Source organism: Erithacus rubecula (genome assembly GCF_903797595.1).
Source record: "Erithacus rubecula genome assembly, chromosome: 3".
In the NCBI taxonomy this organism is placed as follows: Eukaryota; Metazoa; Chordata; class Aves; order Passeriformes; family Muscicapidae; genus Erithacus; species Erithacus rubecula.
The window spans coordinates 56,736,500-56,764,218 of record NC_136689.1 but is presented as its reverse complement, the minus strand read 5'-3'; the positions used below and the strand labels follow the sequence as shown (position 1 = coordinate 56,764,218).

General features: G+C 43.6%; 1 protein-coding gene across 4 annotated transcripts in view; it reads left to right on the top strand.

Moving 5' to 3' along the window:
- KCNG2 (potassium voltage-gated channel modifier subfamily G member 2) overlaps window positions 1-26,983 on the top strand; it is a 51,432-nt gene extending 24,449 nt beyond the window's left edge. For all 4 annotated transcript variants that reach the window (XM_079299736.1, XM_079299737.1, XM_079299738.1 and 1 more), the window contains 2 exons: window positions 3,958-4,781; window positions 24,617-26,983. In XM_079299736.1, coding sequence (XP_079155862.1) covers window positions 4,026-4,781; window positions 24,617-25,405 — 1,545 coding nt within the window. In that variant the 5' untranslated portion in view covers window positions 3,958-4,025 and the 3' untranslated portion in view covers window positions 25,406-26,983. The remainder of the gene's footprint in view (window positions 1-3,957; window positions 4,782-24,616) is intronic.
- The last annotated feature ends 736 nt before the right edge of the window (window positions 26,984-27,719 follow it).

Genomic DNA, 27,719 nt, shown 5'->3' with positions numbered 1-27,719 from the left:
TTTGGAATTTACAGCAGCAGTTAAAAAGAGACTATTCCCAAAATCAGGGAGTTATTCAAGTAGAAAGGGACCTCCAGAGTTCCTCTGATTTATCTGCCACTGCTCAGAGTGGCCTTGGCTAGAACAGGTTCCTTGGGACTCTGTCCAGATGGGTTTTGAATATCCCCAAGGATTGAGCCTCCACCACCTCTCAGCATTCTCTTTCCAAGGATTTGCCCACCCTCAGAGTAACATCTTCTATGCAACTGCACAAAGACCTCTGAATTCTCCCTGTCCCCCCTATTTTAGTGTACCGCCTGCTCAGGTGGTTTCTCAGAAGAGATGTGAGCTCTCTGCCCATGACCCTTTCCCGTACCCTCATTTATGTGCACATACTTTATGTGCCCACCCTTCCTCACGAGGTTCTCTTGCCATGTCACCTTGCACTCTTTGCTCCACCACTACCTCCCTTTCATCACTGTTTCCAAGCTCTCCTTGCCAGGCTGCTCAGCCTCTTGGTAGGAATGATTTTGCCCCATTTTTCATTCTTATCCATGGCAGCTTGAGGCAGGCGAGCCACATGCAGAATCACATGTGACTTTGATGCAGCGACACTGGTAGGATGGGATAATGAAGAATGTTTGTGTGAAGAGCAGTTCTGGAAGCAGGCAAAGTGGAAAAGCAGTAAGCAGAGAAATAGCCCTCTCTACTGCTGAGGAAATAATTCAACAAAAAAAAAAAAAAAAAAAAAAAAAAAAAAAAAAAAAAAAAAAAAAAAAAAAAAAAAAGAGGCAGTTTTGTGCTTCTGACATTTATTGAATCTTTGATGAGAAATACCTCTATTGTGAGGAGCTCGGTTGTCTGCTGCTGACAAAATGTGGCTGAACTTGTGTGTGTGTGTAGACATAAACATGTGCATACACAGATGGCCAAAGAAAGTACTTCTTAGTGAATAAAAATTGTTTGACTATACTTTAAAAAAAATAAAAGAATCCACACAATGTGTGACCCACCCTGTATATGATCCTCAAACTGAAATATTCATACAGCATTTCTCCCACAGCACTTCAAAATTATGAACAACAAATATAGAGTCAAATTCTGTCCTTCATCCCTGTGATGGGCAGCTTATTCCAGACTGTGTTTTAATAGTCTTACATGCACCCATGTGTCAGATTAAATAGTAGAAATGCCAACTGGATGATAATGTAGTATCATTTCTGGAAGTATTGGCTTTTAATGTTAATCTTCAATGGGATGCTTTACTGCAGGCATGTGCATACATTAGATAACCCTGGCATGCAGAGAGTATTTTAAGACCTACATAATTTTGAAACACCCTTTAATATTTATTGAAAGTCATGATACATTCCATGCACATAAGATCAGAAGCAGACCTTCCAGGCTTGTTTTACTTTTCAGGATAGATGCCAAATTGGGAGCCCACAGTATTTTGGTTTTCTATAGGACAGTTAAATTGCCACCACAAGCTGTTGCCCTGACATTTGAGCCTGATCTTGGGCAGTCAGCTCACAAGGTGGAAGTGAGAATAATAAATACAACTGTCTTCACATGCTTATCTTTTAATCTGAGATTAAATATGAGATTTCCAAAACAAATGGTGCCAGCTATTATGAATTCTGGGATGTTGAACTGTGATGTCAGAAAATTTATTTTAGTTACTGAACTCTGGCATCTGGTGTCCACTGTCCAGAATCAACCTGTTAAATCACGGGCCACTTTAATTTCTATTTACCCACTAATGATTAAAAAAAAACCCCAAAATAGCTGCTTTCTTAAGCTTTGGATTTAAGCAACATCATTTTATATCCACAAAATAAAAGACCAACCCTCTGTAATTCATGATTTTGTAGCAAACAGCATGCTTATGGATTTTCATATTGAGTTAGCTGCTGCTTAGAAGGAGGAAGAAGTGAGTGTAAGATTAGATTCAAAGCAGTTGTGTGAAATGTATCTGGCCCCTTTATGCTACACAGGGGAAGAGGAAAAAACACAAATCCTGGCCTTGATGTTAAAATAATGTAAACTCCTTTTAGTATGTTGACTTGTGGAACAAGTGAGGCATGAAAACAAAAGCACAGAGCCGTCAGTAGTGACAGTGAATATTTTATCTTACCAAGGGAAAGCAACAAGAGACCAAATCCTTAAAGCATATGCCGTGCTGACAGTGCGCTCTCGCTGTGACAGTAATGGTATTTGCAATCCCAGCTGCACTCAGGGCTGTGCTGTAAAAGCACCCATTCCTCAGAGTGTGGGTTGCCCTTTACTGGCCCTTAGCCAGATGAACTCCTCTCTGTTGCTCACGTTGCCCTGTAGAAACAGATGTTTAAACAATTATTTCTTTTCCACGAAGTGAAATTGGAGAGATTTTGGCATCGTTTGCTCTTCTGAAATCTTCACGGTGCTGCAAAGTATATTTAGGTGACTGTAGCTTTTTGCATGTAAAGTGACTGTTCTCTGGCTTTTTACAAATATCTGATATAAGTGTTGTTCTGAAATTGAGGGACTGGATCCTCATAGAAATGTGGAAGCAAAAGTACCCCTGTTACTGCACTGCTGTTAGAGAGTGGTTGGTAAGAACTTCAGAGGGTGATTCAGGGCTGTGACTTAAAGTATTCACCAGTCTCTGTCAGAGATCGTTTTGAATAAGTCTAATGAGCTAAGAGTTGGTGAGCTGATTAAAGATAAAGGAACTAGCTCCTCTGGGAATGTGAAATTATATGCTCTCCAGTTTTTTCCTAGCACCCATTTGTTTGTTGTTCTCTCCCTGTTAAGGCATGAAATTCAGAGGGAATTGGAGAACAGTTGCTTATAAATTGTGGGGTTACTGCCTCATAATTACCATTCTGTCATCAACAACTTCAGTTCTTCACTAGTCAGCTCTTTCTCCGTTTCTCCATCCTCTGCTTAAAATCGTTCTCCATCGCTGCATCCACTCCCAGCCTAGGTCTTTGTGTGGAGACCCAGTCATCCTACACTGACTTCTTGTTTCCTACTTCGTGTTTGAGCAATTCCAAAAGTTTTGGGTGATTCACAAATGCCATTACATGGTAGCATTTCAAGACATCCCAGTATTGCTTTAGACAGCTTTGAAGAATGCATGTGGTGAGCTTTAGAGAAAGTAAGGAAGCAATGTGGATTGTGGTGTGGTAAAGGAGGGATAAGCAGGAGGCACAAATTAAATCCTGGAATTACACATAGTTCCTTCTAAATGTGACCAGTTGGGTTCTGTGCTATCCAGAAGTAAGAACAGCAGCCAGGTCAATTCCAGCTTCATTGAGAGGTTTGATCTCCTGTTTCAGAGCTGCTGACAGGCTGCTTGGAGCCCTGTCCACAGCTGCAGCCAAACCCACGGCAGAGCTTCCAGCAGGTCCAAGCTCCCAGGCAAGCCCTGGTTTGAGCTCAGTCTCAGCATGCCCTCAGCTCCCACATATTCATTGCTATTGCTTCCTGGGCTTGGTGAATTTAGGTTGGGAATTACCCACATTTCTGCCATCACATTTCTGACTGTACGGTAAATATCCATTTTACCCTTTTCCTATAGGCTTTTTGTAATAGGAGCGTAATGTAGATGGGCCAAAAAAATCAAAAAACCATTTGCCACTAAGTTTTTTAAGTTGCTAAAGTGTAAATTGCCATATAAACAAATGACTAGATTTCTCTTCTAGTATGCATTGATGTACAGGATAGCTTGAACCTCTAGAAATTTCTAAAAATGGTGATACACTGATTTTGTTTCCATTCAATCACTGACTAAACCCTCTAGAAGTAACAGCATGGCTTCTGACCTGATGGTAGCATAAGTTTTTTCCCCAAGTAACTGTCAAGCAAAGGTAACCCTAAAATAATGGGGGGAAAGGAATGCCATAGTGGAGAGTTTATTGGGAGGGAGCAGATGGGATTGTTATCATTGAAGAGTGCCCCACTTTTTTGTAATTTTAAAATTCTGTTTTACAGATATACTTTCAGGTCAAGCTCCAGATGCTTTTGTTTGAGTAGCCTCAACCTCCCTATGGACTCAACAGATGTACCACGAAATGGCACTGCTCACTGGGAATGCAGATCCTGAGTTCAGCTCCCGCTCCTTCAACAACTTGGAAAACCTGTGTGAAGTGCAAACCAAGAAAGGATTCTTCTACAAAAAGGCCAAACTTCTGCACCCTGGAGAAGACCTGTGCTGCTTAGCCCGCCTGGATGACCGGTCCAGGTTTGTGATCATCAACGTAGGTGGCATTAAGTACAAAATTCCCTGGACCACCTTGGAGAACTGCCCCTTGACCAGGCTTGGGAAGCTGAAATCTTGCAACAATTACGATGAGATCATGGACATCTGCGATGATTACGATGTTAGCTGCAATGAATTTTTTTTTGACCGTAACCCTAGTGCCTTCAGAACGATCATGACATTCCTGACAGCTGGGAAGCTGAGGCTTCTCAGGGAGATGTGCGCTCTTTCGTTCCAGGAGGAACTTGTGTACTGGGGGATAGAAGAGGACCACCTGGAGTGGTGCTGCAAAAAGAGGCTGCGGCAGAAAGAGGAAGAGGCGGCCGAGGCCAGGCTGTTTGAGAGGGAGATGGTGTTTAACGAAGCCACGCAACGTGCCTTCCAGGACGGCAGCCGGCTGGGTTTGTGCATGAGAAAGCTCAGGGACATGGTGGAGAACCCCCACTCAGGGATCCCAGGAAAGATCTTTGCTTGTATTTCAATCTCTTTTGTTGCCATCACTGCTGTCAGCCTCTGCATCAGCACCATGCCAGATGTCAGAGAAGAAGAGGATCGAGTAAGTGCAGCTTTTCTTTGGGATAGAGCGTGTTTTGCATTGTTGTCTCCTCAGGAAATGTGACAGGCAAAATCTCTCCAGCAGATAGGCAGGTATTGAGTTCAGTATGCATGATGAGGAGGGCTGGCTGGGTAGAGCACAGAAAGCAATGTCACTTAAAACTGAGGCAAGATTGGGCCAAACTCTGCCCTGCCAGCTCAGCTTAGCCAGCTCACACCAGCAGATTGCCTTACCCACCAGATTTGTTTCCTGACATGTCTAACCACATGACAAACTAGCTTCTCTGGGGATAAAACCAACCTTTCTTGTGATTTAATGTTTTGAGGTTAGGTTTAGAGCTAACAGATCAATTTTCCCTAAAGGTGCTTTAACGATTTGAATGAACTCTCAGTACGCCAGTGTAAAAACCACATCTAAAGTATTTTGATGCTATAGGGTGATGTAAAGGCCAGGGAAGCTGAGGCAGCAACTTAACAGCAGAAACAGAGCAATTGTCCCAATTTTCAGACCTGCTTAGTATTCTCAAGTGTAAGCTGTGGATGATTCATGCCCTTGAAAATCAAGTCTTACAGATATTTTGTTTATTCTTTAGTTCATCAAATTTCCTGAGGGTTTAGTCCTTTTTTTGTGCAAGCAGTTCACTTGCCTAGGATTAATTGTATGTAGGCCAGTGAGAGCTCATCTGAAAAATGGTAGAGGAGGACACTGACATTTTCTTCATACACATGCTGAAATGCCACCTGAGGAGTTGGGAGTGGGGACATTTTGAAGAATTCATGCCCTCTCTAGTTTTACCCAAGTCAAAGCTTGACACTACATGTTTGGGCTTATTTCCCAGCCCCGTGGTCATTAAATGTGGTTGTGAACTTCAGCTACTAAGACAGTTCTTCAGCCCATGAAGTGCTGCCTCTCAGGGCATGAGCTCTCCTGGCTTGTGCCAGGAGCAGATAACTGGGTGATCATCCCCAGACCGGAGGCATTTGCTGTTATGTCACCTTGAAAATAAAATGCACACTGATGGAAAATGGATCCAGCTCCAGAGAGACCCCTGCATCTGACTGAGCACTGTACAGTTAAACCCACCCTTTGCTTGCCAGGTCTGCTCAGGTTGCATCTCAGCTGAGTAGTTTGATTTGGAATCAGACTCATTCAGGAGCAGCCAGGAAAAAAGATAAAACATTTGGTGTGTTGATTGATCTATGATTGATTATCAGATCTTTATTTTAAGGGCTTTTTCTGATTTAAAATTTCAGGTTGGTAGTACTGGGTACTAGTTATGTACTAGTTGTCCTACTATCTTTTCCTAATAATGTTTTTTAAGGTATCATTTCCAAAACACGTGTCTTTTACTGTAATTAACCATCAGGGCTCCAGTATCCTGAGTTCTAAGTACAAGGGATATTTTACTTTCAAAAACTGAGTTACATTTAGTGTTTAATTGTTCACAAGTTTAAGTGAGAGCTGAACAATTGTTTTAAGAATTATGAGAGGTTAGGAAACTTACGGTTTCATTAATGGTTGAACATAAATAGGGACTCATAATACTAGGCTAAGAAAGTTTTTTGGGTGGAGCAGGATAATAATGGGGACAGAGCAAGCATATGAGAGAAGCCTGGGTTTCTTGGTAAACTGGAACCATTAGAAGGAGCACATTTTCATAGTCAGATGCAAAATTTTGCAATAAAGATGAATGCAGGCTTGCTTGTAAAAGCAGGGACTCTGGTTCCCAAAATGAGGCTCTAAATAATATTTATTTATGTAACCATAAATTCAGCATAAAGTCAGAAGAGTTAATGCCATGCTGGAATACCTAAGTTGGGGAGTATTAATAAGAAGCTAGACAATTTTTTGTGCCTATATTGGTGAGACTGACACTGGAATACTGCAGTCAGGTCTCACATTCATATTTTTTATGGTGTTCTGAAAAATTGGAAGAGGGCTAAAAACCTGTAAATCTTAGACACCTGGAGAAAATGCCATACAATAAGAAACTTGAACATTTCAGTTGACTTAAATTATTGGAAGGAAGATGAGTGGATTAGGCACATAAGTGGGTTTTTTTATGAGGGGAGAAGAACTGTATAATTTAAAAGAACTTTAAATTAAGCAGAGGGATGATGTGTGGATAAAAACTGAATCCTTATAAATTCATATGGGAAACTATACGCCACTATCTAATACCAAGGTGATTCATTACTGGGACAGACTAGGAAGAGAATTAGTGGATTTTGTGCTTCTAGTCATTTTCACTTAAAGGCTCCGTACCCTTTTGTTTAGCCCCCAGCTAAGCAGACTCTACTTCAGTCAAAAGAAAAGCATCAATTGCAGCTCAAGTTACAAAAGTGAAATTTTTGCAATACTGAGAAGATCAGAATAAATTATCCAGTGTTCTTCCATGCCTTTAAATTCTAAAAGCACAGAGCTCCTGCAAATAATTTTTGTTCTGCACTTTGCACAGGGAAGGTTTGTGTACAGACTGCAAATGGTTATTTTGTTTGAGATAAAGGTGGCTCTCCTGCACAGGTGACTGGTGAAGGATCGCTTCTGGCAGGCATGGAATAGGCATCTGCCCACTTGGAATCACCTGTAGAGTCTGGGACTGTGTCTGCAGACTCCCTGCATGTATTCCCTGCGTGGCTTAGCAAGCCAGGGCAGCTCTGCAAGCAACAGGTGTGAAGACAAGAGAGCTCATGTGAATTCAAATCCATGGTAATCATCCTGAGCTGAATCTCCAGCATCTAGATTAAAATTTGTGCCCAGGGATAGCCCTTTTGTCTGGCTTTGCAGTCTCCTGACAAGCAGAAAAAGGATGTGCATCCCTCCTGACTAAAGAACAAATAAATAGTAAATACTGTTTCAAAGGCACACCATACTCAGTGTGCACATTTTCCAGGCTTTCTGGTTTTGGCATTGGTGTTGTTATGGTTCTGTGTCAGGGCTGTCATAGGTGCTCTGGCTAGCAAACAGTGGCCTTTTCCTTGAGCTGGCATTAACTGCAGAAAACAAAAGCTCTATGTGCCATCTATTTGTCCTGTTATTGCTTCAGGGAAAGACAGAGAAGCCAATCATGAAAAAACCATGCTGGGGAGCAATTTTCCATACCCTGATCCTTTAATGCTATCTGAATGGACCAGCTGTTACACCAGGGATGTCCTGCAGAGGTGTAAATGACCTCACACAAGATGTTAGTGTGAGGCCTTAAAAGTTAGAAGTAATTGTCAGGTGGGTGAGGAAATTATTTTAGATGCCTGCCTGTCTCTTTTAAAATAGACCAGAAGACTCAATTATACATTTTGTTAACTTTATTAGCTGCTCCAGGTGTTCTGGATGGCAGTGACAATCCCTGGTGGTTTAATAAGAGTGGAAAGGCTCATGCTCCCCTGTACTGTAGGTACTTGTTTTTACTAAAGGTCACCTTGATTCACCTGGACTGTTACTCTTTTTTGGAAGTAATGTTGTGTATTTCAGATGCTGCACAAATGTCAGTAGTTAACAGGATCAGATCCTGAACTACTTTTTACTTAACTAAGTAGGATATATATTTAGTCAATTTTTTTCTCATTTAGCTTTTATTTACCAGTTAAATCACATCAAATCCACCAATCCAGTAATGTGTATAATAGTTCCTGGAAATTTCAGGAAAGGGACACCTAAAGTATGTGAAGAAAGCAAACAGAAGGTAGGTTCTTCCATGTGAACTGACAAGACTGATAAACTTTTTATTTCAAAATATCCAGAATGGGAGATTTCAATGCAAGATTTAGATTTTATGGTGAAAAGTCTCCTCTAAAGGCAAAATCTGCTGAGACAAAATCATAGCAGAAGCCCTCAGGCACCAAGCTCTTTCAAGACCACCACAAAGTCATCTCGAAGACATAAAATAGCCAGAGGCACAGAGTATCCTCAAGGCATTTTAGGCATGTGCTACCTTTAAGTGGACTTCTCACCTCTCTAAACAAATGGCAGGCATCCAGTGACTCAAAGAAAGCAGCTAATACATCAGAGAAGTCTTAAACCAGTCGGGAATACTTTACAGCTAAAGCTTTAAACACATAGGAAGAGCTAAACCAAAAGACATTCGGAGAGATTCAGCTGAAAGCCAGATGGTCATCATACTAGACTCTTCATTTTGTTCTTGGTGAAAACAGAAATGTCAACTATTTCTGTCTGAACCTTCTCTTTTCTGTTAGACAGCAGCTTTTGTCATCACAGAATAGAAGGTGGAATTTAGAGAATAATAGCAAACATTCTGTCCTGATTCCAAAAATCAGGAGAAGCAGATCAGAGAGTTTGTTCTTCACCGTGCTTGGCTTCGTAATGTGTTGGGAAAAGCCAGCCTAATTAAAGATGCTGTGATAGGAAGTTACAGCTCAATAACCTTCAGCTGAAGAACATTACAACAAAGAGACTTATAAATAATGAAGTTAATAATAGCTCAAAAAGAAGCTAAAACTATTTAACCTTCCAAGCTCAATTTACACATTGTGCTTCAACTTCTATAACATTGAGGATGGGGAATAGGTAAATTGTGAATGTGCATTTTAAACAATCTTGTGACTAAAGGTTTCATTTCACAAAGGTACACACAAAAGTAATCTCAGACAAGGTGAAGAGAGTCTTGTGTAATGATTCTCAATAGCTTTTCATAGACAGACTGTTCTGTAAGAGGCTGGATGAGCAGTCAGTGAGGTTGACTGAAAACTTGTCCAGTTGTCCAATGCTGAGCTCCTCAGTGCAAGAGAGATACAGACATGCTGGACAAAGTCCAGTGGTGCTTGCTGTCCTAAGGTGACACTCTGCTTGAGACTCTGGGCTCATTTTTATGACTTTATCTCTTTCCTGACTGTTCAGTTGTTCTGCATGTGATACTGAGACCTGAATTTTAACTTAGAGCCACAGGTGATGGTTTGTTTTCATGAATTAAGGTATTAATAAAATTGCAGCTCTTACTTTCATTGTGGAATAAACTGTTCTAGAAATTGCAGCACAGTCAACAAAAAACACGAATTTAAAAAAATATCTCCCTGCTGGTGTTACAGATAACTATTTATAGTGTATAGGCACTGAGGGTGACTTTTTATAAAAAGAATCCTGGGGAATTGGGCTAACTAATTTCCCTGGGGATCATCTGAGAATTTGTTATACCACTCTCAGCTCTGCTGTTGAAATGCAAAAATCATAAGCTGTAACAGTATCACCAGTTTTGGCATCTGAAGTGATCTACTGTACTTGTACCCTGTATTGCTAATTGGCATTTTGTGTCTGCTCCAGGCTCCCCAGGCCACAGCTGGCTGCAGGCCAGGGAAAGGCCAAATGGCTCAGTAGCAATGGTCACCTGCATTTTCTACATCGTGCACAGGGAAGTTCCTGTAGGCACATGAGATTCATATTCACTTTAACATTCACATGTCCTTGCTTAAGGGAGGTAGGACTCAGAGCACTGCAGAACTCTATTTTAACTAAAAGTGTTTCTTTTTTTTTTTTTTTTTTTCCTTTCATAAGCCAAAGTTGTTTTTCTCCTCAGATAGTACGTAAATCAAAATGGTAGCACACACTCCAAATTACAAGAGTGCTTTGAGAGCACCTTTTACTCAGAGTTTCAGTTATCAGCAATAAGCAAATGTTTGCTTTCTTGTTGAAGTTCTCAATTGGCCTCATGTAGCTTCATCACCTGTTCTTTGTAGTCCTGCCTTTAGATTGAGAATGCTGTGGGACAAAATATCTTTAATACACAATGTCTATGGTCATCATCATAAGAGAAATAAAACCATATCTACCTGCTGTTCAGGTACATGGGCACCTTCCCCATGCCTCACCTGGAAGATACGTTTCTAGGCAAGGAAATTCTATTTGCAAGTGAGAGCAGCTTAGTTCATACTGAATCCAAGCTGAGGAGTAACTGCAAAGTTCTCAAGTCTGAGTCATCTTAGCGTGGTCTCTTTGATGGTCAGAGACATTTGCTAGGCAAGTTGTCTTTCAGACAGCTCAGGATTGTCTGATGAAAGCAGTGGGAAGTGATGAGGTTTGGTTTTGGTGACATTGCTTCTGTGTGTCACGCAGACAGCATTAAAATCACAGAGCTGAGAAGCTCTGCACTGCTCCATCTAAACCTTGGATGTCAGGTTCTGTGGGGCTTTCTGGGTAGTGTGCATCTTTTATCTGGCTCTCATGGAATTTATTTGTGTGACACAAATGGCAAAATGTTCTTTGCAAATATCAAGAAGTGGTGATCGTGTCCCTTGATCATTTTCCTGGGAACTGTCTATGAGCCATCTGAATGATATAGTCCCTAATGTAAAAGAATACATTTATTTGGTTTTGCTTTGTGGATCTGAAACTAAATCCCTCCTTTCCTGGCTGTCCAAATCCAGCTCTTACAGGAGCATATCTCGGTGTCAGTTTACCTGGCCAAGTTCAGGATGGCTGTATTCACACACTGAGGTGGCACTGGGTACTGGGAGTGCCCAGCATTGCTGCTGCACAGCTCACTGCCCTCTGCACAGCTCTGCCAGACACTGCCTGGGGTCCCTGCTGCCTGCAAAACCCCTGGTCACACAGCACACCATGTGCCAGCTTTTCCAGCTCTTCCATGAGACAGTTTGAAGGAATGGTTGCTTGTTCTTGCTATTGGTGGTGTGGACAGAGTGCTGGATAACAACTGGCTGTATTTAGTCATGACTGTATTTGGAGAGTTCTCACCATTTCCTCTCCTTGGCTTGCTTGCTCTTCTTGGGAAAAAGGAAATGGCTTTCTGCAGTTGTCCCACCCCTGGAAAAAAAAAAAAAAAAAAAAAAAAAAAATCCAGCCTCCCTGCTTCGTTGAAGCTCTCTAAACTTCAGCAGACATACCTGGTTTTTGTGTCATGGCATCTGCTACAAGAGCAGATAAAGGAACCATGTAAGATACCAGTAAGAAAATCATCCTCTGTTGTATCAGGAGGATTAGGAGGAATGTTGTATTTTCTTCTTCTAAGAATTGCCCTTAGATTGGGGCTGGGGACACAGCACTGTGTGACAGAGTCCCTTAGTGAGCCTGCTGCAGACCTTCTGCTCAAAATTCACCCTCTCAGCAGAGTCCCCATCTGAGCTCTCCATGCCTGGCTCTTCCCATCCGTGGGTCTCACTGCAGCACCTGCTGTAGAGTTGCTTCTCCCAGGTAAAGGGAGAAATCCTTGTGAGTCAAGGAGCTGCCCTGGAAGATTTTGAGGACAGTAGGTTACAATATAGACTTTGGGAGTCACCTGAGATTCTGTGCAGTGTTTTAGGCTTAGAAGTATAAAAATGGAGAGTGTTTCTCCATACTGCTTGGGAACAAGGCAAGAGTTGACGAAGATAAAATTATTTTTGACTTGTTAATAACTTTATTCAGTGCCAACGAACTCTTTCAGTCTGCAGGATATCTTCTCATGAATAAATAGCATACTTAGGTCTTCTTTTAAATATTATATAAATATGCTGCAATGTAACATTAGTGATAAATAATTAAACAGCTAAAACTATTTCATAAAAGCATTGGTAACTGTCACATGGCTAACAAGCTTATATTTGGTGCAGTGTGGCTCACCCAGCAAAACATGCTCCACGTTAATTTCTTTTAATATCTCTCTGGTTCCACCACCATAAGTATCTATCTCTACCAGTGGGTTTATTCTCCAAACTTCCAGGTAAATCGTCCAGGGAGTCTCTGAAGCAATCTCACAATCATAGTCACTTGGCCTTCAGACATGTTTGTAAAATTACTACAGCTACTCATCCCAGCCTAATACCCTGTGGGTACAGCACAGCTTCTGTATTCCACAGATTGCTGAACTGCCTTTTGCAGGAGAGCTTGGGTGCTGTGGGCTTATTGAGTCCTGTCCCAGTGTTCTGAAAGAGAGGACTCTTTCATTTATTTGAAATGAAAATATAATCTGGAAATTTCATTTCAGAGCTGCAGGATATGTTGCTATCAGTTCTGGAGGTTTGGAATGAAGGAAAGCAGGCAGATTTACATTTGGCTACACCTCATGTAGCTAGGCTGAGGTAATGAGCTGATTTATGGGTACGGCACTTAGAAGAATTGCATTAAATTATTCAACATTATAAATGCTTACATTTTCATTGCCTAGAGTGTGGCAATGGAGATGAAATATAAAAGTTTTTGAAATTGGGGAGTTTTGCAGTGTCCATAGAGACATTTATAGTCAAGAGAAATTGATGGTATGCAGATTGAAAAATAAAATGGTTATAAGATTTTTGCAAAAGTTTTTAAAGAAAGGCTTGAGAAAGGACCGGGAGAAAACTATAATGCTGTTGGGTTTTCTAACAGTAAACATGATATTAGTTCAAAGTAAAAACATCAAAAACATGGTACTGTGTACGATCAGCCACATTTTGATCTAGTCTGTGTAGAACACGACTCAATCAAATAAATTTTTTCAGGTTATAAAGTTTTCAGAAGAAAGTAATTTCTGATGTAGGTAAGACATTTGAATTAGTGCCACACAACATTCTTCCTTCATAAAAAGGCATTTTTCAAAAATTAGCTTCCTTATTGCTTCCTTATTTTTTCCTTATTCCTGTTTTAACATAATAGCAGAAAACCAACATAAGACGTCAGGTGAGGCTTGAGATACTGTGTCCAGATTGATATCCATTTGGCAGGCAAATTGAGAAAAAAGTTTTAAAAATGGTTTAAAATCTGGAAGTTCTGCTTTACAGTGAGACACTAGAAGTGCTTTTAATGCAGTGGGAATCATAATAGGAGAACATCTGTGGGAAGCAGTGAACTGAAATAACTGAAAGCTGCAGCTGGACAAACTCATGCTCTGAATTAAAGTGTGTTTCAGTGTGGGTAATTAACAATGGAAACCATTTATCTAGACATGCTTGCGTGCATCTCACAGAGTTTTTAAGTACATTCTGTCAGTCCTTCTAAACATTACAACTCAGCTCAACTGCAGCCATGCATATGATTCATGAGCCACTTTGCAAGATCCTCTGCTCCACAGGGAATCAGCTCAGGAGCCTCTTCTGCCCTTCCAGGATGCTAAGCCATTGCCATCCTGTCCCTGGCTCACTGGTGCAGGAGCTGCCAGCAAGGTGCTGTACATCTTCTCACTGTCTGGGACTTCCTTGGCCCTCGTGAATATTCAGACCTGAAGGCATCAGTAAGATGAAATGAGCAGTGACAGTTCGTAATTGTGATTAAAGGCAAGGGCAGCCAGAAAAAGTTCAGAAGCCTGGAAGCTCTCTGAAGAGTGATGTGGCAGGAGTCTGATCCCATGAAGGCAGCATCCTATCCCAGGTGTTTTGTGCAGCACTGACTGTGTTTGTAGGGGATGCCACAGGGGCTGGGGCATGTACTGGTGGGGCTTAGCCACAGCTGGAACAGGCTGTTCACCAGGACATGTGCCAGCCCACCCCTCTGGCCATTCACTCACTCTACCCTCACCTTCCATAGCAATCCCTCCCCCTCTGCCTCACCTCATTCTCTGAGCCTGGATTCAAATAGGAAATACAGAGAATATTGTGAAAGTCCCAGCCATCCAATACATCCTGTGGTGGGAACTTGGCCCCTGGTACCCTGGGTAGAGATGGTGGCAAGAGAAATTGCAGCACTCTCCTGAAGTCTCTGCTCTGACTGACTGTGAGCAGACACTGCAGAGATTTTCTCCCAGTCTGCAGCTTGTTGCCTTCATACAGAGTAGAAATGTTGGGTGTTTTAAGGTAAGCTCTTGTATGCTGCCCTGCTGTCACAGAAAGCTCTGTTTTTACTGTTGTCTTGAGCAGAAAGAGAATATGAAAGCGTGTGTGGTTTTGCTGTGGTCACATCCACTGCCTAAAAATCCATCCCAGCTTAAAGCATTTCAGTGCAAGGGCACTGCAGGAGCTCACTGCCAGCTGTGCCTGAGCTGCTACCAGCAGGAAGGCAAATCTTCCCACAGGCAACACAAGCAAATCCTTCCCTTGCTCTCAGATAAGAGGATAAATGGAGACTGAGTGGGGAGAGATGCAGGTTTGGAAAAAAATGTCAAAGGAAAACAGGAAGCTTGACTGTGTCCTCCTTTCCTCCAAGGGAGAAAACAGACACCCCCAGATCTTACAGCAGTTTACAGGGTTGCAGAAAACAGTAAAATTAATATGGGTCAGTAAAACAGAACTGGCAGTGAGTAGGAGGCAGGAGGAGAAGAGCTTCAAAAAAATGATTGAAAGAGGGAAGAAACTGGGATAAATAAGAGGGGAAAAGACACTTTAAAATGCCATTAAGAATTAGTTTATCTTTTAACATAATTAGTGAGAGAGGGAGAACAAGACTGAGGTTCTTTTGTAATGTGAGACAAGCTTGAGGAGGAGAAGATGGAAAGAGGATGCTGCGTTTAGAAGATCACAGTCCTAGGCAGTAGATACCTGTGAGCACAGCCAGGTGCCCCCAACATCATCTTTTCCCCTGGCATTAGGTAGGTGTGAAAGCATTGGGAATGCCACTGCTTTGTCACAGCCCTGTCTCCCTTGGGCTGGTTCTTTTGGAGGGTTGTGCAGGTGTTCCCATTCCCTGGGGAAGCTGTTCAAGCTGCACCCAAGTGTCCTTGGCAGGAACTCAGCCCTGCTCTGATTCTGCAGTTTTATGCTGGATTGTTTTAAGTGAGATAGCCCTCATCTTTATTTCTGCAATTCTGCCCTGTCTGTGAGGAGCAGGTGTGCTGCAAGTGCCAAGTACCACATTGCTCAAGCTTTTCCAAGTGACAACTGAGTCTGTCTTGTTTTCAGAGTACTAGGATAGAAAATACAATTGAGAAATCTCTAAGTTGCAGTGTAACAGCTTATTCACATGAAAGCTCAGGATCAAGCATTTGCTTAGATTTATAGATATTGGATTTTTTTAAGAAAAGCATTGTAAACTTAAATGCTCTGATGCCTCTATCAGAACTAGAAAAGAGGAGACTGAGAAGGAAGATGTCTATTAATGTAAAACCAGGGGAAGAGGGAAACACTTGTCAGCAAGGACACTCTTACTGCTTTATTATTCTCCTGGGGATTTTTACTTTCAATTCACTGAAAAAGTGGGTCAAACCCAAGAAAAGCATTCTGGAAATCTGGAAATCTAGAAATAGAAAATTCAAGGTAATTTTAGTCAGAAATGCTAAGAACACTGGTGTTTCTAAATTGAAACCATTCTTTGGAGGACACCTTGTCTTGGTGAAATCATCATTCTTTTTCCTGCCTTCCTGCCTCTGTCAGTGGCAGTGACTGATTAACAATTCCTCTGTGCTGAGCTGCCCCCTGAGGCCAGGCTGGGCAGGTTGTGCCTGGTCCAAGCACAGTGGGCTGTGCAGGAATGGTCGGCACACCTGGACCCCTGTGTCACCCACAGGTGTTTCCCAGACAGGGGTCAGCTGCAGGGCAAAGACAGGCAAGCCATATGGGCTGTGAAATCCTGCCTCAAATGCCATGGGACTCGAGGAGTTTCAAATACAATACCTTGTTCTCCTGCAACTGTGTCTGCCTGTGTAGCTGTTCATCTTCAGACAGTGTCCCAATGGCACTGAATGGTTGTAAAATTGCCAGAGCAGACCCCAGGTACAAAAGTAGTGTTTTGATTTAGAATATTTTTTCAAGAAAATGGCCGTAAATCTATTCTTGTACATATAGGCTGTAATTCTCTAAATATTAGTAGCAGCCTGCTTATGTCTTACACTCATGCACAGACAAAAGCTGTGGGCCAGTCAGGTGAGGATCCCTAAGGGCCAACTCTAGCAGCCCCAAGAGAGCATTTCCTTTGCCATCCAAACCTTATGGTCAGGCAGGGCTTGGAGAGGTTCCTCTGAGGTGAGCACAGACCCCTGTTCTCATGGGAGCTACATCACACCACCAGCCCTCAAAACTGAGAAGCTTCATCTGAAAGGTCTCTGGTCTTCCCTGTTCTTTTTGGAACCTCCTGTGTCTTCTGGAGTCCAGGTTCTGAAAGCTGGTGTAGCTGTTTCTTCTCTGGCCCTTTGCACATAGCCAGTACAGACTGAGCATGTGAGGTCCCTTTCCTTCACCCTCCTACCTCCCCTGCTGTTATTGCAGTTATTCAGCTGATGGTGCTGCCCTTCCCTGTCACTCCTGGACGCATCTGCAGAAAATCTGAAAATCAGGCAAGTTGATGGTGCTCTGTTTCATTGATATTTCATGGTCTGTTTTATTCTTTCTGTGTTTCCTGCTTCTTGCTGATTTTAGGTTTTGGTTTCTTTCCATAAAGTAGAGCCAGATAGCATTTTTTTTTTCCTGTAGCAAATACTGTTGCTTTTGGAAAAGTGCATGCTAAAAAAGGGTGCAGGCATGAGGAGAGCTAGTTTAGAAGAAGCTATTCATGGGAGGGCATTTTGTGCTTCTGTAGCACTACTTAGCTGCTTCCCATTCTTCTCAACAACTCTGCAGGGGCAAAAAGAGGCAGGATAGTGGACCAGAGAATATATCTGCATGTGTCAGGGGCAGTAGGTGAAGGAGGTAGGGAAATGGAAGAAAGCCTTGGGATCACAGTAAGTCTTGCCTGGTAGGTAGGGGATTGAGTCCCTCGAGTCTGTGTCCTTGTCCACAATTCAGTTGTATATGCCCAGTCCATGCAGACATCGTAGCATTTCCAGGGAAAAAGGTGTCAGTTAAACAGGTCTCAAAGCTCAATATTGATGGCTTAGGAACCCAAGGCCTGCTTGTCTAATTTTGTGTGTACAGTTTGGGACTGAGATGGCCCAAAGCAGCAGCTGCTTGTGGATTGGGCAGAGTAACCCAAGGAAACACAGTTGGTTCCCTCTGCAGCCTCCTGGATCAGGAGTGCCATCTCTCCTCTCTTTTTATTCTGCAAGGGTAGTCACTGTGAAGTGCTCACGTGGTCTTCTCTTCCCTACCATCAACTCCCAGACCCTTTTCTGAGATCTCCATGATCATAGGCAGATGGCTTCACAGTTACTAGTCAGAGGAGGAATTTGAGATGTATGAAAGGCACATGCAGGTATCTTGGCTGCATGACTGCAAGTGAATAGCACAGAATGCAATTCCACAAGCTGATGAGACTCTGGCTGGGTATTTTAGCACACCCTGCAATCACCTTCTAGCAGCTGCCAGTCTTTTGGCATCTCCCTTGTTCCCGTTGATATTCCTTGTTTATTTGCAGCTTCACTGGCAGGATGAAAATGACAGGCTGAGGGGTTTTGAGAAGTGGCATTTTGGGGCTGTGCTGTCGCAGGATCAAGGGAAATCCAGAGGGGTAAGCAGGTGTAGCTCCTGCCCATCTCCTCAGCTTTCTCCTCAACAAAGACAAGTTGTACAAGAGTTGTCTTATGTCCATAACAGGGCTGCTCAAAGGTAGCAGCAGCCCTCCCTCCCTTGGAAGGCACAGGTTACCTTTGCTGGCAGCTGGGCTGAAGGTAAAGCAGGAACTAAACTCGAGTTAGGGATCAAATGTGGATAGCAATAAGCTGAGGACTCTTTCATGGCCCTTTGGTGACTTTAAAAACAGAAACTGTTACTTTAACTTCATAGCCAGCCAGCTTTGAGGACAGGCTGTGCAGTTATCTGAATCATCTTTGTTGGGGAGCACAGGGAAATATTCGGAGCAGGCTGACTGCGAGTTCAGCCTGACCCTGGCGTCAGTGGCAGCAGCCTGAGCTGCATTCCCCCTGTCTGTGGGTGGTCAGAGTGAGGGAAGCTCCTGAGCCCAGAGCAGGCAGGGTGTGATGCTGCCCTTCCCAGGTAGGACACATCGCAGGAGTCGTGCACTTAGCCCTGCTGTGAAAATTACCTGGATGCTTTCACCAGAAAATCACTTTTCATCAGAAAATTGCCTTTCATCAGAAAGTGCCAGCATGAGCAATATCTTTGGGTCTCGTTGGTGAGGCATATTTCTGGGAATGTTGCTCTTTTGCTGGAATTTTTCTCAGGAAAGGCTTGTTCATTTTACAGTGACAAGAGAGGGCTGATGACCCAGCACCCAGTGCTCCAGGCACTCCCACACACTGGGACAGAGCCAGGTGAAAGCTTCCACCCTGCTCTCATAGGAGTAGGAGCAGGGTCTCTCCAAAGCCCAGCAAAGGCTCCAAGTGTTGGGCTGCTGAATAGTTGGTAGTGGAGGAGTGTCTGTCCTCTGAGTCACCCTGCAGATGTTCATTGATACAGGCAGCTCAGCCTCCCACCCCAGTCCAGGAGGAACACCCTAAGCCTCTGGGCTGGGGACTGTAGGCAGACTTGTTGGTCTCTTTGTCTGCAAGACACATCTCTGATGCCAAGATCTCAGTTGCATCAGAATTTCAAGTTTCACATTGTTGTTAAAAGAGTTTGATCTGATGTGCACAAAGAAACACTTGAAATGTGTGACCTGAAAGGCTCAAGTAACAAGTGGACATGAACAAAAATATCGTTTTAGAAATGTCATGATTTTCAAGCTTATGTAAGTACTTTTGTCGGGGTTTCTTTTTTTATTAACATACAGATTTGATAGTAAGGGAAATCTCACTATGGGGTCAAAGTGGGCAGCATTGAAACTTCTTCCTTCAAAGTGCTGTGGAGCTGCTGACCTTACAAAAAAGTGAATGGAAAACAGCACAAGAACTGAGGCAGTTAGAGGTGATCTGGCTTTTGACATCTTCTGATGCAGAGGGATTAGAAGATGATGTCAAGGCCTGCAAGAATCTAAGGAAGAGTCATAATTTCTTCTCAGGAGACAGAGGACAAAGGCAGGGCCAAGAAGTCACACAAGACACAGTAGAGAATTTTTCCAAGGCTCAGTACAGGAAAGCACAAGTGAAATGGACCCTGCAAGCCAAACCAAAATGTTTCTGAAAGATGTTTGCAACTTTTAAACAGGCCATACAGAACAATGAATACAGATGGATTTGAACTCGAGTGACACCATTTTTCCTTTTTGTCATTTTCCTTTTGCCAAAGGAACTTCTGGCAAAGAAAATGTTTCTCCAGAAGAAGGATGCTGTGCTTGGCTTTTCGACAGCAAATTTCTATAGGTCCTAATGAAGGAGACTCACTTTAATTGGACTGCACAGAATTACTCACTGATCCCTTTCTCACTTTATTTCCTTGTGCCCTGTGTTGACATTAGTATGTAGCCCCCAAATCCTGTGCAGCTACAGATAATTTCCCATACTCAAGAAATTTCTGCACAAAAAAAGAAAAAAAAAAAAAAAAACAAAACAAACAAAAAAAACTACTTGCAGTTTCAAAGAAACAAATGTGGACAGATAGATAAATATACACACTTTGTGAAGAGCAACTGTTTTCCCTGCAGCTCAATTTCATCAGTCTAAATATGAAAAAGTAGTGCTAAAAATGTATCCATTAGATTACAGGGTGAAGAAATTTCGTTACTTGGTATAAGGAAGAGCTGTTTTGCTTATAAAAAGTGAAAGGCAGTATGTTGTTAATGAACATGTTTATGGCCACAAGTTGGTATAGCTCAATCTTTTTTGCGAACATACAGATTTGATGAAGACCTATTTTGAGCAGGATGCCGTATTCTGTTAGGACTTGGGGTTTTTTGTGTTCCAATGGCTGATTAATTCCTGGTTTTGGTTTGTTTTTTTCCATCTGTGTGTGTGCCTTTCTGAGAATTTTTGCTTTGTTTTCTTGAACGGAAAAACCTCAAAAAAACAGGCAGATTTACAATTCCAGTTGGACAGGAACACATAGTTAGAATCTTTAGAAAGCAAAAAGCTGCCTTTTTTTTCCCCCTTTCTTAACCAATGCTGTAGTCAAACAGGAAAAAAATCAGCAATGAAAAGCAGCTGCAACTGAAAGAAATGAAATGCGAATAACATCAAATACAATTTTGTGTTGTTGTTTTTGATAACATGTAAGGATAGTAATAGGTCACACCTAGATGATACTGAAAGATGGTCCAAGGGATAGAAAGACATTTTATTAGTGGAAGAAAGAGACCTCTGTCAGGTTGATTGAAACACAGATCTGTTTTCTAAAAGCATGTTCAGACTCTCTTATTCTTATGACAGCCTTTGGACAGAGCCTGACTTGTTCAGATTGTGATAGGTTAATAAGGATACTGAGCAAGTTGCTGGACATGGTTATGCATTAGCTGGAAGGGGGGATTGCCTTATCCTGTTGAAGTGACCTCTGTGTAGTAGAACACTATCACTCCAGTGTACTGAAAGTAAACATTTTGACTCTCATATTATTTGTGGAGAGTGGGATGAGTGGTAAAAAGCCAGGGCCCAGCACTGGCTGTGGATGGAGGAAATGTCAGCTCCTCATTATCTTGATGGGCAAAGATGCAGCTTGGTTCTGCAGCGTTGGATTATCCAGGCTCCACATTCCATCAAGCTTCTTCAGCTTGGCTGAACAAAGGTTGCCAGGCTGCTCCCACACTTGGGGATGTAGTTCTGCAGGAAGATTGAAGGCATAAATAGCAATGCTTTAAGTCTGTGACCTACACAGGATAAACATGTCAGAGTGTGGGCACAAGCCATCTTCCCTGGTAGCCCATTAGTGAGGAATAATCTTCACTCCTGTTTTCTCCTACACCAAAACTAACACACAGAAGCACTTCAGAGAGTCTCTTTTCCATATGCAGCTAATAGAAAGTGCTGGAGGAATTAGGTGCCAAATTAGCTATTAATCACCTTAGTGATTTTGTAGGTTTATTTTAAGGCTAAACTCTCCATAGGCTTCACTGACTTTCCTAAAACTTTTAGTGGCATGGAAGGTCTATACATGTACATCACAGTCCAGAACACTTCCTGCCAGATGGGGCTCTGAAGGAAAGGTGTATCCAAGTTTCTACAGAGATGGTGGTCCAAGTAATGGTGCACCTGTCAGGGGAAGCAAATTTGCACATTTGGATATTTACCTTGTCACTGCTGTTGCTTTACACCAGCCATAGCTATTCTTCTCTGGGTTGTCATCTTAACACCTCAGTCTGATCCTTTTAAACACCTGCAAGGTTAGGATGAAGAGCTGCAAATCACCTCCAGCCATTGTCTTTAGGTGTGAGATCCAGCATATCCTGATGAGAGATTCCCAGGCAGCAGAGCTCTGGGACAATATTGGGTTTGGGGTCATAAGGAGAGATGTTACAGTGGCACAGGCAGAGTCCTTCCACTGACTTTGTCAGAGACAAAGAGCCAGCTTTGTCTCTGGCTCACAGAGCCAGATTTATGTTGGAATGTGAAAGCATCTTGATTCTGTATTTGATAGGAGAGCCTGACAACATGATTATGCTGTGATAGGAGGAAAGCTCCTAGAAACAAAATCTTATATCCTATGTATTTTGACTGTGACAAAAATACTTACTTATGACCAAATTAGTTTGGTGAGGCAGATATAAATAAGGCTCCTTCTAGTGTTCACACCTATCAAAAATTGGAATTTAAAGACAGGCTATCTGAGATACTGTACTGGTAAAATAAGATTATCATTCCTCTCTGCAATATGTTTAAAATCTTGACAGTAATTTCAATGGGACAAGTAATTTTTCTCTCCATATCAGCATGACCCCCTGGGAAACAGTGGGAGGTACATCATGTGCCAGTTGGAAGGAGAATACAAAACAAAAATCCATAAACACAAGGCATTACAATCTTTTACTGTGGTTACTACAAGGACCATAAATGCTGGCTCTGAGGATTTCTTTTCACATCTGTTTTTCTTGTTGACATCTCTTGTTATTATCTCAGTCTCTTCTTACGTGTAACACGTGCAGGGTGCCTCAGCATTTTGATTGTCATATTGAGATAACCCAAGGCTTTGCATTCAGTGTGATGACACTGCTGGCAGTGCAGCAGCCTTTGAACCATACCCAGTCCCTCCACAATTTGGGGAAGGCTGAAGTTAGTGAAGAGGGCAAAAGCCTCATCAGTCTTCTGCTCTTTCTTTCCAAACAGGGAAAAAGCCTGTGCACACACACTTCCAGAGGGATGAAGTTAGGATGTGGTGCTGTGCATTAAAATTTTCCTTGCTCTCTGGAGCCAAAGGCTCCTGTGGCTGAGTATGTGGGCAGAACTGTTTATAGGTGTGCCAGCTTCTCAGTTTCTGCAGTGCTGAAATGGCCTCACCATTGTCTACTGATGTTTTATTGCTATAATTTGGCATAGGCATGTAAAACAAGGCTGGGCATTGGAGCCCAACACCTGTTGCATCCAGTGGGAGTCACACACCCCACTAGCATGGATGGACTCCTTACAACAAACTGTTTCACAAACTGTTCAGACTGGCACACTGCATAAATATACACTTGCCTTAAATAAGTATACACTTGCCTTCCACACAAAGCCCCCATACACGAGCATTTATACAAGCATGTACGGAGGAAACAGCACTAGCCCTATAATTGTTCACATCAAAATTTGTTCATTTAGAGAAGTTATTATTCAGCTGGAGGTACCAAGAGTGATATAGCAGAGAATTGTCACAGTATTAACAGCCAAGGAGTGGCCATCACCAGCATTATTGTTTATTGCCTTTCCAGTGCACTGAGGCTGACTTGTTTACAAGCATCATAACTAAAGAGCCAGAGCTCTCTTTATTTGCCACCAAGTGAGCCTGCAGGGAAGAGCAGGGGAAGAAAGCTTGGGGAAGGCCACCAGTTGTTACAGGTGCAGGAACTAAAACACTTATCTCTCCATACCCACTCTATACTGTGGTATTTTTTCTTTCAGAAATGCCTACATTTCTCAGCACTTTATATAAGCTTTTGACTGTAGGGGTAGTGTGTTAATAAATGTTCACTGGAATATAAAATATGTACTGTATTTAGTGAATAATAGATTATAGATAACTCCAAGCATATCACTTAAAATGCTGTAGGTGTTTATGAGCCATTAGTAAGCAATTTATTATTGATCAGGAAGGGAAGGAAGGAGCACACATTTATCACAGTCCATGAATCTTGTATTAATCCTTTTTCAAAGGTGTTAAAGTCTTGGTTAGAAATGAAGTGTGAGCCACTGGCCTTTTAGCAGTAGGCTGATAAGATCCCACCAAGTCCTTGGCAGCTTTGGGACACTCCAGAGCATTGTTCACCTGTCCTGTAGTCAAACATTGTGACTGGTGACATCTCTTTGAGCCTGAGATCACTCACCGCACATTTGCTGGTGTTAGAGTTCTTGTTTTTCCAGCTCACAGCTGGAGCACCAAAGGAAGAGTCAGAAGCTGTTTCCTGAGGTTTCCAAGGTTGTTTATTCTTTCTTATCTAAGGAATTCTTTCTCTGATTTACAGAGGTCTGTCTAGCATGTCAGTCAGAGGCACACTGCCTGCCCTCTGGGCACGCCTTATCTTTCATACTGTGAATTACGTACATGATGTTTACAATTACTTTCCAATACATGACACTTAAATTGCACTGTCCTGCTTTCTGCCAAACCAATCCAGAAGTGCCAACCAACCCAAAAGATGGATGCCACGAAGAAGAAGAAAGAAAGACATACCACACCCAAATTCCTCCATCTTGGCTCCAGACCCCTTATTACAAACAATTCTATAAAATCACTTTTCTGCCTTCTAACAATCCAATTTATGCTCTTATTTTTTGTGACTTGTAATTCTTCCCATAATGATGGTAATTTTTCCCACGGACTGAGATCAAACCCACCTGGGTCTTGGGCACTGTGCCAAGGCCTTTGAGCCCCTGACCCGGTTCTTGAGGCATCCAGGGAAGCCAGGGGAATATCCTGGATTCCCACAATACGTGTAGCCTCCGGTTTTAGTTCCTCTCAGCAGCCATGATTTTGCTTTGGTACATCACAATTCGTATCACTTTCACATGGTGCATTCCTTTAAGAACTGACTCTTTGTTTCACTGCCTGGCTAAATCTGTCTCTTCCCTCTTGTACGTGTTTCCCACTCCTCCCCAGGGTGAGTGCTCACGGAAGTGCTACGACATCTTTGTGCTGGAGACGGTGTGCGTGGCGTGGTTTTCCTTTGAGTTCCTGCTGCGCTCCATCCAGGCGGAGAACAAGTGCGCTTTCCTGAAAACCCCGCTCAACATCATCGACATCCTGGCCATCCTGCCTTTCTACATCTCCCTCCTTGTGGACGTGCTTTCCACCAACAGCAGCAGCAGCGGCAGCAGGCCGGGCGGGGGGGCCGGGAACAAGTACCTGGAGCGCGTGGGGCTGGTGCTGCGCTTCCTGCGGGCGCTGCGCATCCTGTACGTGATGCGGCTGGCGCGGCACTCGCTGGGGCTGCAGACGCTGGGGCTCACCGTGCGCCGCTGCACCCGCGAGTTCGGGCTGCTGCTGCTCTTCCTCTGCGTGGCCATGGCGCTCTTCTCGCCCCTGGTCTACCTGGCTGAGAGCGAGCTGGGCGCCAAGCAGGAGTTCACCAGCGTCCCCACCAGCTACTGGTGGGCTGTGATCTCCATGACAACCGTCGGCTACGGGGACATGGTGCCTCGCAGCATCCCCGGACAGGTGGTGGCCCTGAGCAGCATCCTGAGCGGCATTTTGCTGATGGCATTCCCGGTCACGTCCATCTTCCATACCTTCTCCCGATCCTACAGTGAGCTGAAGGAGCAGCAGCAGCGAGTAGCCAGCAGGCAGGTGCGCCAGCGGCAGGAGAACACTGAGCTCCCAGGTGGTGACAGTGCCACATTCCCACCAAGTGCTGGTGAGCAGGAGGGTCTGCCCTCGGTGGAGCAGTAAGCCAGGAGAAGTTTTTGACCCTGAACAGCTGAGGACGTACATCAGCAGCACAAGAGGCAGTGGACAAGGGAGGTGGTTCTGAAGAATGCCTTGAACTGCATAAATGAGGGGCAGACACACCCAAGGTTTCTCTAAAGACCAACTTCTGATCTTAAGGGGCCTCTGAAAGGTACCCCTATAAATTTTACAAGTACAGCTCTGCTCCATTGCTTTTCTTAGGGCTTTTCTATCGGGCAAGTATTTTGGGTACGCCCAAGGAGCAGCCATTGAACACAGCCAGCCAGCAGAATGTAATGTGAAGCACAGCCTGTGCCAGGTGCCATATGGCAGAGCAACCAGCGTGCCACCTCCTCCCCGCCCTGCTCAGCAGCACTCCCTGTGCCAGGGGCTGAGCGAGGGGCTCCCCGTGCTGCCACACCCCACAGCACCTTTGGGCAGCAGCACCAAGGAACACAAACCTCAGGCAAGCCAGGGGGCCAGGGCAGGAGAGGGGCAGAAGCATCCCTTCAGCTTTACCAGGGGCTTGCTTTTGTCTTCTACAGATGAGGCAGCGCAGCCAGAGCTGCCAGCTCTGAATTGTGTGTGAGCACAGTTTGCATTATTTAGTAGAGATGCATATTTGCCATCCTAAGCTTTATATCTTAGTCCCATGACAGAAATACACATACAAAAAATCATCCTGACTATGGTACTAAATGTTAACTTGGTTATTTTTCCTTTGCTAACAGTCGAATGTAAAAAATACCATTACAAATGATGATGTTTCTCCACTTTCTGTTAACTATTTCCACCTCTCATGTATCAAGAATTGTGTTTAACAGGCAACTGAACCAATCTGAACTACATGTAGCTCAAGAAGGGGAGGGTGATGTTAGACCAGCAGTGACTCCCAGCTCTGTAGTGTTCCTCGGTGGAACACTGAGTGCAAACAGGAGTAGGGAATGGTGCAAACCCAGGGAAGCCAGCCAGACACCTCCAGCGGGCTCTGGCCCCAGCTGCAGTGCAGCAGCTGTGCTCTGCATTAGGAGTAGCCTTTTGGTTTGGCCCTCCTACTAAGGAAAAGACAACCCTTTCATTAGAACAAGTTTTGGCTCTTCTTCCTGATTCTCAGAGGATTTAAGTCAAATTTGAAGGGATCTTCAAATGGTGGCATCTGCATGTTTGCTTATTGATGCCAGCCCCATGCATGAGCTTTCCAGCCCCACCCTGGAGGAGCTGTGTCTCTGGTCCAAGGCAGGAAGCTGTGTGGGTCTCCCAGTGCTCCTACAGGTGGGATGTGATCAGGGAACGGAGGGAGATGGAACCCAACAGTCTCTTGTACCTACACTCCTATTGTACTAAAGCCATGCAGTGTCACCCTCCATATTCTCCACCCCCCAGGAAGGGAGCAAAACCTGATGTATTGAAGATAGGATTTGTCTGGTCTGTTGTTTAGGGGTTTTTTTTGCCTCAGCATACATTGTAAAACCAATCCTACATTAACAAACTCTCATATTAAGCCATTCCTTATAGGAATAAAGCGAAGGACATGGAAAAGTTACAGTTTATTTTAATAAAAATTAAAAGCTTTGTTGCTGACTTTTTGTGTCTGGTGATTTGGGTGCAGAGGGAGGTGTTTCACCATGCTGATGTGAAATAACATGTGTTACTTGCTGCTGAGCACTGCAGGAGATGGAGGCAGCAGAACTGAGCCCCCCTACCCTGCAGGATGCACCTGAGTGAGCAGAGTCCCAGCTGTATTGAACTGCAGGCAAACAACCGCAGGTGCCCACACCAGGGCTCTGCCCATCCTTCATGGCCCAGCAGCACCAGAACACATCTGCTCCTTGTGCTAGAGAGCAGGGCCAAGGGCTGGTGGCTGCTGCCTGAGCTGACTCAGACTCCTGGCAAAGCAGTGCCAGCCTTGGGTTGCTGTGACTCATGAAAGATTTTAATTTTATTGTTTTTTTATTCCCGGTACAGGCATTTCTTTCATTAGGGATTATTAAGGTCTGACATCAGGGATGCAGCTTTGCAGGCAGCTGAATGCAAACCAGCAAAGGGAGCAGTGGAGGGGAACAGTGTGGCCTGGTGCTGAGGGGCAGCCCTGCATCTTCTGGTGGCATTCAGGTGCTCAGTGTGAAGGTGGCACCCAACAGACTCCCTAGGTGGACTCTCAAGTTCACTCCTCGTGGTGATTTGGTTCATGCACACTCAGGTGTGATTCATGCTCAGTCTCCAGTGTGAATGAAGTGACCATGGAGGGTGCAGAATGCATCTCCTCATGGTGGTGAAGCCCACAAACTGCAAGCATCCTTACCCTACTGCTAGAACA